The sequence below is a fragment of the Meleagris gallopavo genome, chromosome 5, assembly GCF_000146605.3.
Source record: "Meleagris gallopavo isolate NT-WF06-2002-E0010 breed Aviagen turkey brand Nicholas breeding stock chromosome 5, Turkey_5.1, whole genome shotgun sequence".
NCBI classification, from domain to species: domain Eukaryota; kingdom Metazoa; phylum Chordata; class Aves; order Galliformes; family Phasianidae; genus Meleagris; species Meleagris gallopavo.
In genome coordinates, this window is record NC_015015.2 from 38368031 (window position 1) to 38386693 (window position 18663).

Sequence of the window (18663 nt, forward strand, 5' to 3'; positions counted from 1 at the left end):
CTAGTAATTACGATTTGCAGTCATCTTTATTTTGAAATTCAATATAAAATGCATTTGATCTAATGGATCAATAATTTTAAATATTGAGATTTAGAGTATCAATCCAGAACAAACAAATTAAGATTGTGTTGACTGAGTACACATATTATCTAACTTTGTATGTTAAGTTCTGAAAGGATTCATGATACTGGTGGTACTGCTACTGATTCAAGTTTGCATTTTCACAAATGCAGAGTCCAGAGAATAACATTCACAGCAATTGCTAAGACAGTTGCAAATATCCTACTTGACAGCTATTCTTGTGCCTTGATGAGAAGAAAGGAAGAAGAAATGTGTGCTCAGACTGTCCTTCTGAACTAATCACGATGCCTCCACTGCAAAGAGGAGGAAGAAAATGAAAAATACAGTTTCAGTGAAACTTAACCTACCAAAGGAAAAAATAAAAAAATAGAACTCTATTTTGTTTTTTACTATGGTACACTGGAACTTAAAATGCATATATCCTCTTAATCCTGTGAATAAGACAAAGCACCAGTGGAGGGAGAGGTGAACATATTCAAACCTTGGTACAATACAAATAAGTTGGCAGGCCAATTGAAAGTCACCAGAGAGAAAGAACATCAGGAACACATAAAAACACCACACTTCTTTACAAGCTAAGGAATGTGCAAGCTTTGACAAAGCATGTTATAGAAAGGATGTTTATAACAGACTTCCATGGAGACAGTTCAGTAGCATTACAACATAGCAACGAGTGCAAACTATATCTACCATCTGTTTTGTGCAGACTGTTTTTCTAGAATGGAAACTAATATCAAAGCTAATTATGCTTTGGGATTTTTAACACCAACATAAGAAGGGTGCCATCATAGTGCAAGAGAAGACGATCAAAGATATTTTCTCTTCATATTTTATTTTATTTTTTAACCAGGATGAGTTGCAAATATCATAGTTTAACCTAACATAGTAACTTCCTTTATTCATTGTCAAATGTCAGAGAATGCTACACAGAAACACAGAGACCATCACCTCCAGCCAAATATCAGCCATAAGATCAGCCAGTGAGCCCACTTCCACATTTTAGAGACAGCTATAGTCAAAAAGTAAGGATATATTCAATATAGAACATGCATTCAGAGTCACCTTAAGTCTGAGAAAAACAAAACCGACAGCATTCTAAGAAATAATCACATCTCTGAAGCTCATTTGCATTAGTGGTTAAAAGATCTCTTCTGAAGCCATCCTCCTCAAAGAGAAAAAATGAACAATAGCTATATGTTGTTTGCACTACTGCTGCCATGCTGGAACTCACCCTATATTACAAAGCATAGATGTTCTCTACATACATTACAGAAGTAGAAATAGTGTAGAAAGACGTATATTTTTCATCCAGGAATATACAAAATAAAAAAATCTGTACTATACACCACCTTTTCAAAAAATTGCACAGTGCTAATGTTTAACAAATCTGACCTACATAAATAATATTATAATATAAAGAAAAAGGCACTCCACATCAGACGTTACTATAGGGAAAAATAAAAATACCTATGGACTACATAGGCCTCATATTTGCATGTTAACCTACCCTCAAATCAGAAGGGAAGTAATTGAGCATTGAAAACCGTAGGAAAGGTCTCACTATAATAAAATCTTCCCAAAGTTCCCTATGCCAGCCTTCAAACAACCCTTCAATTTCACTAATACATCAAAAAAAACTGTTGTTAATTTATCTATTTTCTCCCTGTAATCTCTGAATTGAAATGGCCCTAAATGTACTTCACAGAAAAAAGTTTTGCCAAGTGCCTGTCATTGCAGAACTGTAATACTAGTATTAACTTTGCTACAAAGAAAATTGTTGCAGTTGCCAAGACTGATGATAGGAGAAAACCCTGTGTTTACATGGGTCATTCAGGTATTAAAAACAGAAACAAACCAACTTTGCTGTAAACTGCTATGAATCACGAACCCAATTTCCTCATTAGCCAAAATAGGGCACGTGACCTTATTTGTGATTACTTTCGTTCAAATGCTTTACTTTGACATACACAGACTAACAACATTTTTAGTTACACTGCTGCCAACAATCTATGCTAACAAGCCGCTGCCTACTCCTTTCTCCTTTCCCAGGAGGAACAGCAGTCTACAAACATACTGTAGAAATGTGACACCAAGTGTTGAGAGGAAAAAGAGAGCCATACATTTCAACTCAAACATAGTAAACAAACAAAGAAAATGAAAATACTTCAGCAAAAGCATGTTCTTAGTCCTATTTCTGCTATGATGGATCAATATTTAGGCTATGTAGATATAGGAACATAAATAGCATGTACTGGGATGTTACCAGAACAAAGCAAACGTACAGTTATCAAGCTTTATGAGCTCTTGCACGAACATCACAATATTGACTGAAGTTCAAAAGAAGCGGCACTGAAGAACTCTCACATTCCAATGCAGAAAACAATGGGTACTGCTCTGTTAATGTCTCTAAACAATCTTCAAAGCACTAGCAGCTGAAGGATTTCTCCTCCTCAGCTCAAGTTAAAGCAATTTTTCTAGGTTTGCCATGCACAGTGGGAGGGAGGTAAGGATGCAGCAACAAGCTGGATTTAAAAGATCCCCAGCTGGAAGCACAAATACAGAGAGTGATGTTTAAAGCTGTCAGTCCCCTGGAGAGAAGCAGGAAATTCTCTTTATAACCCCCAGAGTATTTGTTTTTCCAACCTTTTCCCAGCTCAGCTTGAGATTCTCAAGGGTAGAAACAAAAAAAGTTTTCACTTTGCTCAAATTAGTTCTGGGTTCTCAAGGTGATAATTTAACACCTCATTAACAAGTGCATTATTGGAAGAAATTCAAATGAAACGATTTTAATGCTAATTGAACATTTTCAACCTCAGCCTGTAGGAGGAGTATTTATTCTCCCTCCAAGCAGAAGGGCTTCCATTTGCTTGTCTACTGCTACCAATGACAGGAGATGAACTTTATTTACTAATATGCTATACATTACTCAGAATTCTATACCAACTAATATAATGTGAGCAATTTGTTTGCCACTGCTTACATTTTATATTTGCAAATATTTCTGGATCATTTTTACAAGGAAAAGAGGAATTTTTACAGAATGTCTGACTTGAAGAAGCCTACTGATAAGGCAGCTGATTTAGCTGTTATATAAGTCATATACCCACTCAAGGGCCTAATTAAACATACAGAGGTTAGTATACTAATTCCAGTCTCTTCTCTCCTAGAATTTACAGGGGTCAGGCTTAGTTTTGTTTTGTTTGATCCAATATGGATCCTCCTGTGTATTTCAAAAGTACAGCAATCATCCAGCCTTCTGAACTGTTAAGTTAGGCTCAAAGCTCCCTGCCAACACAGCTGTACATCCTAACTGCTCTTGGTAACAATTTAACACTACTTTTTTTTTTTTTTTATTCAACTCACTCAAGTTCACTGCATACAACAACAGCAAGATTAGAAATCATGTTTTGTTTTTAATTATTAAAACTGAGCAGATACACTACTAGTTCCTCACATTTGAGGTGCTAAGATGACAAACACATATCAAACTACACGCAGCTAAGTGGCTAGCCTTCAAAAGTTAGTTGTTTTTGATAGTCTAGCAGCTCAGAAACTGCAATACTTCCACCTCCATTATCTACAACTTTAGAGCTATATAAGATAGTAAACTTGGTTTTCTACACAGTGCTGAAGCCAATACTCACACAAATTTGAAACGCTATCTTGTTGAAGGTGTCTCCATAACTTATTCTACAAATGCTATTTTAGTATGGCACTGATAAGGCATGGGATACTTACCTCCTGAAAATGAAATGATGACAGTAAACTTGTATGCATAACTAACTACTATTGCTGAATTAACACCCATGGACACGGAAAGAAGCAGTTCACCTCTTTTACAAGCTATTAACAGGGACAGCTAAGTTAAAACTTAAACACTAAACATTCAGTTTTTAATACACTCTGACAGAGGTTAATCAGTCCCTAGACTGGCTTCATCTTGCATGTTTTAATTTACCCATGTCTTGTTACTTCGTTTTTTTCCTCATTTGTCCCCATGCAACATTATCAGGGCAACAAAGAGGCTGGGTCATGAAAACCAACAATACTAGCAGAACCCCAGTTGAACAAGGTATATTACTATCTCTTATAAAAAAAAAGGAGATAACTAGATTCCCAGTGAGCTTGTAACAGCAAAAAGTCAAATAGACCAATCGAGTCTGAAAAAAAATCACCAAGGCAGGTTAAGTACTTAATACCATAAAAGCTAACAATATCTAATGTACAGGGATAACCACCAGGTGACTCATCTTCCCCAGTCAATTTAAATAACCCAAACACCATGGGATTGACAAGAATTTAGTGGCCCTACAAGTTTTCAGAGCCCCATTCCAGGAATCGTTTTGTCATCTTAGTGTATACCAACTGTGAACCCCCAAAAAGCTGCTTATGGCTTTTCTTTCAGTTACTATCATTGTTATGAAAACGTCTTGATCTATAAAACCAGCTATAACTTATTCATCTTTGTGACTTGAACAGAGAGAAAGAGAAGCACCCCTTGAGCCTCTGACAAGTTTCTGCAACACTTGCCTGTTCATGGCTCAGTCATAATGACTTTGAAATGGAACACCAGCACCAAAAATTCACCTGTAGAAAGAGGCCTTCTCCATCCCTTCTTTTCACTCTACTCTACTACATATCAGAATCAAATGTAATAATTGTGGTACACCCATGTACATTATCACTGACTGGAGAGTTCCCTGAAGACATTTAGCATGCCTAAGATATTCATCACTCTTAAGGACTGTTCTGCTGAAGAAGTTGTCAAAATAATCACAAGTTAAGCACGTTTTACTTTCATATTTATTTGGTCTTTGAGTGTAAGAGAAGTAATGTAAAGTAAAATAGGACAGATGTACTACAGTAACCAAGTAGTGCAGGGGAGTGTCAGTAGTATTGGAAGAACATTTTTAATCAAGAAAGGGCTCTACCATCATTTTGTCTGTTAAACTGTTTTTTTTTACAGTCTGGCTGAAAGGGAAAGTAATATGCTTGCATTTATGTATAAATGTGTTCCTGTAACTGTTTTCAGAGACTGAGACCTGATAGTCACTTACGTGCATTGACAATACCTGGAATAACAGATCAGTTTGAACTGAATTAATCCAAGACACAAGACATTTCTGTCCCAGTTTAGGCAGCATATTTGCAGACTGTCAGTTCTATATTCTCTGTGAACAACAATTCAACTTTTCATAGCATCTATATTTTGTCTGTGCTGCCTATTACAAATACTTTGCTTATTCTCTGGCAGCTTGCTAGAAAGATCTGGAACTAGATGTTTTCTTTTATAGTTATGTAAGATTTTAGTAACTACAACACCTTGTACTGAAAATTCAGAGCCTCTCGATGTTTCACTAGATTCAGAAATAGTCCTAAACACAGAAGAGAATTTTAACTTATTCTTCCAAAGTAATACACAAAAATCTTTTATCCATAAAAACAAATTACTTTCTATTACATATTCCTCAGTTACTGACCATCCTAATCTGAAACCACAGTTTCCACAAAGGTTTGATGTCACGGAGAATGGTTACTTTTACTAGTATGTGGTGAAGAGAAACAGGCAGATAAAGAAGTCACAAAGACTTTACAAGCAAGCATTCCTGAAGCCATTAGAAGAGTTAATTGTGAATGAACACAAGGTTTGGATCTAGCAAATGGTTTACCATTCTGATTTAGCTCCATCTCCTGCACCCTCGGAAAACAGAAAAAACCCACTGTCCTATCTCAGTCCACCTTATCCATTAGTTCAGCTTGGCTAATTTAAAAGAAGTTGCATTTTTGTAATGCTTGGTTTATTCAGAGATGCTTATCAGCAACCCAGTTTAGCACTACTACTTCTTGAATGCCTTCCACAGTTAACAACTCTCCAGAACTATTCTACTTCAGACTTCCTGTGGTCAAACCAATTGCAGACAGCAGTTCTTCAGACCCTCAAACAATTCCACAGAATCAAAACCACAAGTTTTTCAGCCAAATCCCTTAAATAAAGAAAAGCCTTTGTCACGTTATCACTAAGCAGCTGTTCAATTCACACAATTGCACTTTAGCTAATTTCATCTAGAGAAAAAGCCTTTGAAGTACTATTTTTAAAACCTCAAAGAAATTAAAGAGCTTGACTAGGAAACAGCACTACACAAAAAAAAAAAAAAAAAGGAAAAAAATAATTCCATGCAGGGATTATTCTATAAGGAACTTACACTAGATGAAGTCTGAGCTAGATAATTACAGAGACACTTTCATGAGAGCTGTAGCTGAGAAATTCTTTTTGACCAGACAGAACTGTGGCTACTCAGTTGCTATACCCAGCACTTCTAAAAAAAAAAAAAAAAGCAGCACTAAAACTCAATCATAATTCTGAAGTAGAAGCGTCCTTGAAATGATCCAGCTTTCAAACACCATAAGCACTTTTTTTTTTGCAGTAGAAAGAGCGGCCAGGAATACTGGTAGTCCTATGCACCAAACTAGGATATAGTTTGATGTGCATATTAAGCAACACAGTAAAAAAGGTATTTTGAGTTTAAGGTTATTTTAACTGACTGGTTCCTGATTTGGTTCTATTTTCAGCGTGGATGGGGCTTGCTGGCATAAAGGCAGACACCATGGACATTGCTTCCCTTCTCACAGCTTGAATGAATACTACACTGTAGTCACAGAAAGGGGCAAAAATGCCATAGTTTATAACTGATTTCTGTTTCACACTTCTTTTTTCTATTTCATTATGCCAAACAGACACTGGAAGAAACCCAAATCAATCAACACTTGAGCAGATCATTAATTAAAATAGCTCAGTCATTTTTAAGATGGCAAGATGCAGCACTTTGGCACAACTTTTTAGGCAGTTTGAAATTAGTTTAATGTCTATTCCGAGGGCATTAACAGGGATAACTTGGATTCTAAAGTTATTTAACCAGTATACTTTTCCACTACAGGAGTTATCAGCTAAGTTAACTGACCAGGTTATCCAAGTTCAAAAGCAAATACCGCTCATCAGTATACACCACCACCTTGTGGCCAGATGCCTGAAACTTCTGTAAATGAGAATTCAAACGCTTGAATGTATTAAGAGTATCTGAATTGAAAGCCAGAGAGAGATCCTCAGTGAGCTACACTGCCATGCTGTTTGAGCTGCTCACAACATTTTAAGAAACAATGAAGATGGAAAAGTATTCTACATGCAAAGTGCTGTACAATTTCAGTTTCAAGGCTGCCTGCACTTGTGACATGTAGGTTATTTATTTCATGACTGAAAAAACAACTTCTATTTATCAGGCAAATAAGTTGCATAAATTCGGCTGTAGGACTTTGCATGAATCAAGAGTCCTACCCATCTTCCCTTTCTTATCTATCATGAAAAAAAAAAATTGAGTCAAGAGAGCTGAACACGCCTTCCTCAGTGTATTAAATCCACTGATCTTGAATTCTGCCTCTAGCTCCTTAAGTAAAAAGGGATTTTAAAAATATGTTTTCATTTACTTTAACCAAGGTGAAAACATCAAGCTATACTACAGATGAAAAATCAAAACCACTGTCCTCTCCAGTAACGAAGGAAGACTGTAAAATATACAACAAAGTACTCTAAAAAGTTGGGAAAATAACGATGGACAGAACAGGAAGAGAGAAGAAAGCTAGAAAAGCTACATACAGAACAACAACAGCAAAAAAATCAATACAAAACAATTCTTTCCTGAGTAATCCTAGGATGACTTACCTTAGCTGAAAACACTTTACACCTCTATTATGCTGATATGCCAAGTAGGATAGTAAATCTACAGGCAATCATGAATGTGTTCGCTGAATGAGTTTTGTCTGCCCTCTTCCACATGCTTAATGTTGCAAAGACTCACCAAAAGTTGTACCATCTTCACCCATAATGCACTTCATGGAGGTGATGATTTGCTCCACAACAGGAGGTGATAGTGATGTTGCATACACAGCACTGTGAGAGTGAGTCCTGAGGTAATCAATCAGCTCCTAGCAAAACACAAGAGGCCATCAGACATGGCTTTTTCAGCACTCCAGAGGAATGCTTTAATGACAGAGTAAGTTAGCCCATTACAACAAACCTCTTCCAGAATGTCCTGGAAGAGAATAGGTAGCTCAGGGACTTATTTTACAGTATAAGTAACGAACAGTTGAAACGTGAACAGCAGAGACATGACTACCTATAATTATATCCCAGGGCAAGAATATCCACAGATGAAAGATAAGTGGCTATGACAGACTTGCAACAGCAAATTACAGCAAATTATTAAACAACAACAGCATTAGATTGCAACAAGGTGTTTTGCGCTACTCAAATTGTGTGCAAACCCTTGTTTCAAGAGCATTTATTATAACCATAGGAGTATAAAACAAGTGAAATAGCGGGGAGCAGGATCCATAGGTGCCTACGTATCATGCTCAATATAATTGCTTCCCCATAAAAAAAAAATAAAATCACCAAACAGGGCACAGGCTACAAAACACTACTTTCTCCCATTTACCGGCGCAATATTAATAAAATCTCTTGCTTTATTTGAGATTGCAAGAATCCAGGCTACCAGTCCTGCACTTCCCAATTAAGTATACATTCTAGATTTGTTAGGCGGTAGGACAGGTCATATGGGAACAAAAGACAAACATACCATAGATTCAGATTGCTTGTCGTTTAGCTGTAACAAAACCCTTCATAATGATGAGACAACTCCAGTAAAATATCACAAAAACCAGTACAAACACCAGGACAGATTCCATCATAAAACTGTTAAGATTGCCCTGTCCACAGTACAAGCAGGGTATATACTATAAAGAGGCAGAATCATTCAATTTTGTATTATTGCCTGCCTGGAGTCAGAGTTAAATTAAAGAAAGTTGTAAAAGGATTCTGAAATAACCCGAGGCAGGAGTATTTAAGGCCTCTTCTGAAGCAATTCCGCAAACAGAATACCTAAGAAACAACCGTGAAGGACTCTTGGCTGCTTCATTTTACACAGAGTTAATTCCACTACCTTGGAAAAAGAGTAAGATGGTGCTTTGTTCTAGTTAAGACGTCAGACTCATTTTACGCCAATTGCAGTAAAATCTCAGAAAGGAACTTCTGCAAGTCCCATCCCCATTCGGATGGAGTAAAGTACGTCGCTATTCGCATCTAAACAACTATCATCCTGACAGGAAAACAGTAGAGTTTTACTCTGAATTAAATATTCACTATAAGTCTCATCTGTAATATACATGCAAGGCTATAAGAAGGGACACGTTGCAACTGTCTACACCATCCCTGCCAAAAGGAGCAGTTTGACAAAGGCCAGTATGTTCTAGTAGTACCTTTCAACAGAAAAGAATCAGTGTCCATACACACAAAGAAGTCTTTTCAAAAGCAAACTGCTTAAGTCCAGAAGAAATCATCTCCACTAGGCTAAGTTAAGAAATGGATTTTTTTCAAATGAGCTGAAAAAACTTAAGCTTTTGGCATTCTTCCTGCTTCATTAAAAGTAATATTGAGAAATCCCTGCTTCCTGGCTCCAGCAGTTCCTAGGAAGATACTACACTCTTACCAGACTTTCTGCAAAACTAAACTCATCACTGACCACATGGAAACTGTAGAATTATGAGGTATTTTATTAGATGAGGCTCATTAGCATTGAACAGACTTTCATTGTACCAGACAGCAAGTAAAATTATGAAACAAATGGATAATACGGGCAATTTGAGAAACAAATCAATGTTGAAATGCTTAATAAAGAACTACAACACCAACCTCAAACAGCCATAACATTTTCAGCTTTTTACCTTCTTGCCCCCGATGTATCCTCCAGCAGCTCCAAAGCTTTTGGTAAATGTTCCCATCATAACATCCACATCTTCAGGATTGAGTCCAAAATACTCCACTACACCTCGACCAGTAGGACCCAGTGCACCTATACTATGAGCCTCATCAAGGTACAGATAGGATTTATACTTCTTCTTAAGGGCAATCACTTCAGGCAAACGGACTATAGATCCCTCCATACTGTTGAGAAACAGAAATTAATTGTGAGTTGACTTAATGGTTGGGGTTCTCTTTGCAGAGCCAGAAATCACAAAAATTTCTATTCTTTACTCTTATTAATTGTGACCACGTAGAACTTTCTATATGCATTTTTCTTTTGCAGAGTTGAAAAACAAGTCCTCTTTGGACCTACTGCTCAGTAACTATATTCTATTTGTTTAACCTCTTTGGGATGCTGACATACTGAAAAATTGGTAGCAGTAGCAATAAGAGGCAAAGGAACGTCATCACTGATAATTTAATAAATGAATTTTCCCTTTTCTACTTCCACTCTAACATCAGTATACATCCTACTTGCTTACTACTTTTAGGGCTAAGAACAGTCTTGAATTGTTTTGTGCTGAATGTCACATTGATGATTTTAATGCCAATTAGCAAAACCGACTACATACTTGTACACACTTACAAAAAAACTTTCACATTGCATAATTCCATTCACACTGGTATCATCCACTGACCACAGAAAGAATGGAATAGACAAGCAATTTAAGACCTCAGCTCTGATATGAATACCAATTTAGATTAACTTCTAAAACCTGATCTAGACGTGGTGAACATTGCAATACTAGGTGCAGCTACCATACTAGCAACAAAAAGTTTAGGATGTGAAGCATACATTCTTCAATTTAATCTCAGATAAGAGATCCATTAAATAACTGTGAAGTGATAATATTCAGTTTGATTTGACTAAGCAGCTAGATCATATGCAGAGGGTCTTAGGAATATAAAGTATAGTTTGTACCTGTATATTCCTTCCACCAAGATAAGAATTTTTTTCCAGGGCCTCCGTGTACGAGGTTGCCCATGCACAATAGCATCTTTGAGCAGCTTCTCCAGGCTTCGCATATCTGCACCAGAAATTACTGTTAAATGGTATTAAAACAGCTACTGGCTTGAGCTCTAACATGACAAATGATAGCAACACTCCAAAAACACACAAATTGCTTAGGTATGGAAGAGAGACCATATATAAATCAGTAAGCATAGGCTTCATCTAGCTGCAGGCCCATAGATGAGATCAGGGGGACTGGGTGATTACACAAACTCTGATGAAGAATTTGACCATCCTAAATTAAAAGTATGAGCAGTAGCACAGGTTGCAAAGAAGGACTAATAGGGCAGAGGAAGAATGAATGTGGGGTGGAGGAAGGCATCTCATTGCTAGGAAAAGAGAAAGGAATGTAAGGGGCAACTGTGTCTTTAGGTATAGAAATAAGTCAATAAAGAACAAGCTCAAAGATAATCAGCCAAAGTAGAAGACTGATCAAAGTGAAGAATAAGGATTTGCTGTTTAAAAGACAAAGAGACAAAAGGTGTGGGACGGGAAACTATAAAAACAAGCAGGGAGGAAAAAGGGAGAACCAATGCAGGAAATATGACAATGCTAAGCATACCAGAAGCTAGATGGATGATGATGTTAATAGACACAATCTGAAACCTTATTAGGTTTGACTAAAAACACTTGACATAATCCAAGTAGAACTAACAGTGTAACATAAACAAATGCATACATGTGAAATCAGTCTTGAAGATAAAAAAAATTGTGAGGAAGAAACAGAGATGGCAGTAATCCAACCATAGAAACTAAAATGTTGAGCAAGAAACAAGCAAATAAAAGGGCACAAAGAACCTCATAAATCGTGAAAAGACGATTAGTAGACTAAAACTGTTTTAGCAGCAAGTGGAGCTTATGAAGTAGAACTAGACTAGAAATTAGAGAATAAAACAGGTCAACTTAACTGTTAGAAATAGATCAGAAAAGGACAAATATCAAATGAACAGTGGAATAATGCCTTTCTCCAATATCTCTCCCACGGAAAAAAGAATGAATTTAGTGCAGTTATGGAAAATACTAGAGTAAAAGCCTTCTGCTCTTATCTTTCAAGGAAGAGGACTGCAAAATAGATCTAACCTTAGTAAAAAGGAGAAACTACACAATGAAGTAGGGAAAAAATGAAAATAATTTCTAGAAATAATGAGTGAAGCCATTAGTGTCTTGGAAAAAATGAGATTAATTAAAGCAGCATAGACCATAACAAAATAGCACTGAGAACACATGCAGTTTATTGCTTGCATTTTACCTTCTGATTCTGATCTGCTATTCTATTCTCTTTCATGGATCCCCAACATATAGAAAGTTTTTAGAGTAATCCATAGTCTCACCATTGCTAGTTTGTACCCTATAATCCCACATCTGTTCTTCGCTATAATGCCAGAGCTTCTAAGTCCTTCTCAGATAATTCCCAACACTATATTTCTGTGAGCGTTCTCTAAAATTCTGGAACATGGGACAATATTCAGAAGTATGCCTATACAAATACAGAAGATGAGTGCAAAGTTTTTGTGATCTTGCCCAGCAACCAAAATGCACTGCAATCAAGACTGATGAAGAATGGTGACAAAAAAAAAAAAAAAAAAAAAAGAAGTGTTACCAGTACACTCTGTACTTCTTTAGGGAAAAGTACTCAAACAATAGAGAATAAGAAAGCAAAAAAGACTAAAGAAACAAGAAACACAGTAAAGGATTTACCGCCCAGTAGGAAGTAGGACAAGGAAAGAAAAAGAACTAGAGCCACCCAAACTTTGCTGTCACCACCAGAGATTTCAAAGGAAGAAGAGTCAACGTGATCTCAGAGAACGATAATATAAGAAGTGCATTACGAGTTATGAGTAACTGAAGAATGAAGGTAGTGACAACGAATTAAGAAGATGGTATGTCTTTCACTGAGACTCAGAAGAAGAAAGTCTTTTTTTTTTTAATTTGAAAAAAATAAAATGCCTCCTTTGGAGGAAGCTAAAACTAGCAAAACGACAATTCTAAGTATCAGTTTCCAAAATACACACAGCAAGTAACAGTTAATCAATGCTTCATGTCCTGAAATCCCTTTTGTACTACACTGTATGAACATATAGTTGTCAAGCTTAGCCATGTCATCTCTCTGTTAAAGTTACCTTAATGTAGGACCATGCTAGCGTCTGGTCCTAAACTTAAAAACTTTCCTATTCCCTCAAATCATAACCTAGACCTCTACAAGACTACATTACTATGTGACACGGACTGTTAGATGAGCTTAACAGTGCTGAGCTAACCAGGTAACAAGAAGCTACATTAGAACACTACTGCCCGTAAACCTGCCAGAGAGCAATGTGTTGTTCTTTACACGCAGAGATGCAAGTCAGCCCAGCTTAATGATCTAAGCACTACTATTTGAGACTGAATACATAAAACAATTTCCAACTCAAAATGACTAAATAGTAACACCAGTCTTCTGACCTTTCAGGTAACCAGCAACTGATTTCTTACATGAAATGGGATTTCCAACTATAAGAAAATAGAAGAGTTTCCATCTGATCTGAAGACCCAACAGAAAGGCAACATCCACTATTTGATACTTACTGTTGTGCTTAAAGATTCGAATAGCTGCTCCTGACAGTCTTGCCCCAAGCACTAGAGATGCATGGTTCAGTTCATCACTCAAAATTAGACAGCCCTGAATTAGAAGGGGAAAGAGAAAGATACTGAAAAAGTTAAGTTTCACAGTCAAGCACACAACACCTTTCAACTCTCAATTGCTCAGAAATAATTTAAGAACACACACAAAAAAAAAAAAAAAACCAACCAAAGGAAAAAAATCCAACATAAATACAGCTGGCTCAGGCAAGACTGGCTAAGAAATGATTTGCAGCCTTTATGTGGTAAATAAAGATACACAACTGCTGCTAGCTTACATAATTACTTGTTTCATCACCCACTGAAGTCCTGCAGAATGACAGTTAATTCTTAGTGTCTCAAGAGTATCAAAATACCTTTAAGTCAATTAACCACCGTTTAATATACTAACAAGTAGCCTGAGGAAGCAAGCCACAACATGCTAAGCTGTTCTTTCAAGATCTAGACTGCTACTGGTCCCTAGGATGCTGCTGCCCAAAGATTTTTGCAAAGCTAGTGATGTTTCCTGTGACCTACAATTTCCACAGAGAATATTTGCAGGTGCTGTCACTGAAATAAAAAAATAGACAAGTAGATTTTAGAAAACTGGACCCACAGTCTTTGTTACACGTGCTCTTACCAGCAACTTGAGCCATACCTTGCCTACTAAGGCTGGAATGTTCATAGAGTTGGTCGCAAATCCCATGCCATATGCCATTGCAGATTCCACACCTAGAAATCTGGCAACTAGCTTTTCCAGCTCCTCATGTTTGTCCAAGTTTCCTGCACATAAAACAGAAGAAATTCAGGGTGGAAAGCTTTCACTACTGCTGTATGCTACAGTAAACATCTTCAACAACCAGTGCAGTCTTTACTCAAAATCCCAGACAGTAACACTGTAGACATTAACAAATCAACAGCTGTGCTGTATAAACTAAACCCAGAAGGTCAATTTATCTTCAATAAAACAGTGATTTCTTTACTGCTTAGTCTAAAGTTCCAGAGTTTAAACAAGTAATGTTTAGAAGACTTGAGATCAAATTAAATACTTTGAAACAAACATTGAAGGAACATCCTATCTTCCTCCAACTTACCCATCTCTTGCCTACTGCTGCACACCCCAGCTCCATACTGGGACAGAACTTTAGCTGCTGCCTGCTGGCAAGTCCCATTGTTCTGCGCAAATCCGAGGTAGTTATAGGAACCCATATTAATAACACCTTTTATCACTCTCCCCGTGTATCTGTGTTAAAAAAACATTAAAAATTAGGACATACAAAATTGCAAAACTCAGCCAGAAGACTCTTCTTTGAGTTTCATAGAATATATACTGAAACATTAGTAAAAAGTCTATAAAATCAACAATTAAATTTTTTCAGCACTGATCCTCATTATCAAACTCGAGCAACAAAAAACACATTCTCCTTCTCTCATAGTTGCAAACTAAAAATGGAAGTTCCCGCAACAGTCTATATAAAGAGGCAGTTATGCTATTATATCAAATATTACTTCAGGATTTTCAAGCAGTTTGTTTCTGACATTGTTCCTCCTCCATCTCAGAAACACACAGTTTGCTGTCCAATTAGAAAATAAGATATCTAGATCAGTTAACTTGGCAGCCCCTCAAGCAGGATATCCTCTAACCATAGAAAGGAAATACGTCTGGCACTGTTGTGCTGATGCTACGTGACGAGGAGATTAAAGAAGTAGTTTAGTGGAAAAAGAAGTTTTAATTATTTTCCCCTTGAAAGTCAAGGAGATATATGACTAGTTTCACCAAATACTACGCTGCAAACCTCTTCATGTCAAGCCTCATGCTACGTCATTTCCAATTTAAAAAATAGAAACAAAACCAGAAGACAACAAAACACATCTGCCCTTAAATTTTTGGCTGTGTTTCACCAAGTGTCTGGACTGATTCTAAACCACCACAAAAAGTCACAAGTAATGCAATCCAAAGGACCTACTCCAGGTTCTGTGCATCACACACAAAAGTGTAAGTTTTACCATTGGAATATAGATTTCATAGGACTATGAAATCTTAACGCACGCAGAATCATCAGTAAGTGTAAATACCAAAGATTATATAGTCATCTTGGTGGCCAGGTGTGGTTCAAAACAGCCAGTGTAAATCTCAAACATAATTCACTGCTTCTTTAACTGCAAAGCCTTCAATGTGCTTTTAGAGACCCTCCTTAGAAGTAATTGTTGGAAGCCTTTTCTTCAATCTGACTCACGTGAATGTCCAGTTATAGTCATGGGAAACTCTCTCCATCACGTCCACTTTGGCCCCTGGCACACTGCAAATTGGACGGTTCCAGGTGTCTCGAATGCGCATGTAGAGGTTTCTGGTATAGAAATTTTCAAAGTCCTGATACAATGGGACAAAGTCCTGAAACAGATCAAAAATGAAAGGAAACAATACAATAGAGCAAACTGGCAATAAAAGGAACAAGGCGTTTTCTGAATCAACGAATGTAATTTGTAAAATAAAATAAATCAAGAAAACGCAGGAAAAAGTTGATAACTCTTCATTCTTAAGTCCTGAAAAAAAACTCCAACGGAAGTTTGTTAAACACAGTATTGTTACTTTAGTGCAAAATCATCTGGAAATGAGAAAGCACTCAAAGCTGAGGTACTCTGTTATATTTTCTGTATGTTAGAAATCCATGTAATAAAGCATTACTATTATTACAGAGCTATTGTTAGAACTTATCACATCTTTTCATTCAGAAGCCAAACAATTAAACTTCATTATGGCACCTCTGTTCTCCACAGCTTATCATGACTGAAGTCCCCCAGGATTTCTGTGCATGAGAGTTTCCTGAATTCCAGCTTCCTTTCCAACAATTTTCAGGAAAACAGTTTGACATTCTTGTGTATCACTCAAAATGTGAGAGCAAGGACATCTGAGCACTCAAGAACGTGTTTTTCTGGCCTACTTAAAATGCTTGAAAGTCATGAGACTCCATCACTGCTATTAAATTTAAAGGAAGTTTGACATTCAGTGGTGATAAGAATACATAATTCATTTGCTACCATTGCAAAAGCAAGCCTACGTAAAATGTACAAAAGGAAAATGTAGACTTATGACAAAGGTAAGAGCCAGCATCACATTTCTTCCTGTTTTTCACAACATAACTGAAAATATGGAGAGAGGCATTTTTTATTAGGTGGCAGGATAAGACAGAATATCTGTCTGACCAAATACTAGTGCCTGGTATTTCTAACATGGAAGCAGAACTGAGAGCATTTGTACCAGTTTCTTTAATAACAATTCACACAAATAAGTACTGAGAAGCTTCTACTTGTACTCTTCCTTCTGTTGAGCATTGCATTTTCCTTTACCTTCCCCACTTTATGGTTTAACAACTTTTACCTTAGAGTAAATGAACCATCTAGATTCACCTTTTTACATCCTCCTACCTGAAGATGCACAGGAAAGACAGCTTCCAGGTAAAAGTTGCTGCATCTATTTTCCCTTCTGAATTGGCTGCACGTAATCACATGCCAAGAAGGCACAAAGATACTCTTTTTCATCATTTCAATTAAGAAAAAACAAGATTTAGCCAGTGATGTCTCCTTCATAGAATAAACAAAAAGAAAAGATCAACTTTTTACACTGTTCAATACTGATAGGACAAAGGGGAATGGTTTTAAACAAGAAGAGGGAAGATTTAGATTAGATGTTAGGGGAAAATTATTTACTCAGAAGATAATAAGGCACCAGCACACGCGGCCTCCAGAAGCTTTAGATGCCTCATCCCTGGAGGAGTTCAAGGCCAGGCTGGATGGGGCTCTGGTCTAGTTGGGGACGACGACCCCATGGCAGGACTGTCAGAACTGGACGACCTTTAAAGTCCCCGTATGGAGCTGCTGAATCACGGCCCGATTGATCACCTGAGGCAAGCAATGAGTCAGCCACAGGATCACAGGTGAAGGCAATTCACCTGTGCTGCTGAAAGGGGTGGAGCCTGGCTGCACCTCTTCTAGACTCATTTAAGAGCTGACTGCCAGTGAGGAAGGATCTCTTCTGCAGATCCACTTGCTGGAGACTATCACGTGAGCCCAGGATAGGGTGAGTGTCCTTTTTTCCTACTCTGGGATAATAACTACATCAGCTAAACTCCTGGATATACCATATCATCTGTATATTTGTTGATTGTACAATTGTACAACTATATTATCTGTATAGTCATTGATTATACAGTCCCTTCTAACCTAAGTCATTCTATGTCCTTCCTCAGCAAAGGAAGACAATAGGAATGAGATTCCAAAGAGTTACAGTGCACTGAATTATTTCTTTCATGTTCCTTCACTCACGTATAGTTTGGCATTCACTTTTGCCATGTCTCCTCTGAAGGCCTTCCATCAAATTGGATTAATAAGGTAGGAAGTAAACAAATAATGTTATAATCCTCTAGAAAATCATTAGTTTTCTGAAGAAGTAACACAACATAAACCTTCCTCACCTCCACTACCTCACTGTTCCAAAAAGATGGTAGGTTTCAGGCTTGAAGTACTTACAAATTTGCCCCTTTTGCAATGGAAAAAAACCCAACACATTCAAAAGCTTACTTCATATATGAAAAGTTACATTGCTACTTCACTCTAAGAGTGGTGATAAGCATGACAGTACTTGGAGCAATACACTAAGATACCAATTCATTACTTAAGATTCCAAGTAGTTAATTGGTAAGTGTCTGAAAGCCTCTGTTACAGCATCTTTCATAGGGGTGGATGAAGTGAGGAATTAAAAATAGAAAAAAAATTAAGAGATTTGAACTTAAGTTTAGTTATAACCTCAAATATTTCTAACCACTTCCAGCTTTTCTTAACCACTTCGCATAAGAATTTGACTTTGCAGAAGTTATTGAAGCACATTAACTATGTGGCCCAGGAAGTCAAGATTCTTGGCTAGGAATGGAGGCTGCAAATTAGTCATTGTTCTAATTCAAGCAGGTATGCCTGGGCTGATACAGTCCAATCTTACCTCATGTTTCTAATCAGATAAATCGTGTTTTATTTTGAAACAAGGTGACAAAGCAGGAAGACTAACAAGCTCAACTGGTGAGAGAAAGATAGGCACCCACGACAGGTTGACACCACCAAGATATAA

At 37.1% G+C, this 18663-nt stretch overlaps 1 protein-coding gene across 1 annotated transcript in view; it reads right to left on the reverse strand.

Moving 5' to 3' along the window:
• The window catches only part of SPTLC2 (serine palmitoyltransferase long chain base subunit 2), a 54046-nt gene that overhangs the window by 30692 nt on the left and 4691 nt on the right, over positions 1–18663 (reverse strand). Inside the window, exons 2-8 of the mRNA XM_010711777.2 lie at positions 15782–15936; positions 14639–14787; positions 14203–14327; positions 13512–13605; positions 10857–10962; positions 9856–10075; positions 7932–8058 (exon numbers count right to left, since the gene is read on the reverse strand). Coding sequence (XP_010710079.1) covers positions 7932–8058; positions 9856–10075; positions 10857–10962; positions 13512–13605; positions 14203–14327; positions 14639–14787; positions 15782–15936 — 976 coding nt within the window. The remainder of the gene's footprint in view (positions 1–7931; positions 8059–9855; positions 10076–10856; positions 10963–13511; positions 13606–14202; positions 14328–14638; positions 14788–15781; positions 15937–18663) is intronic.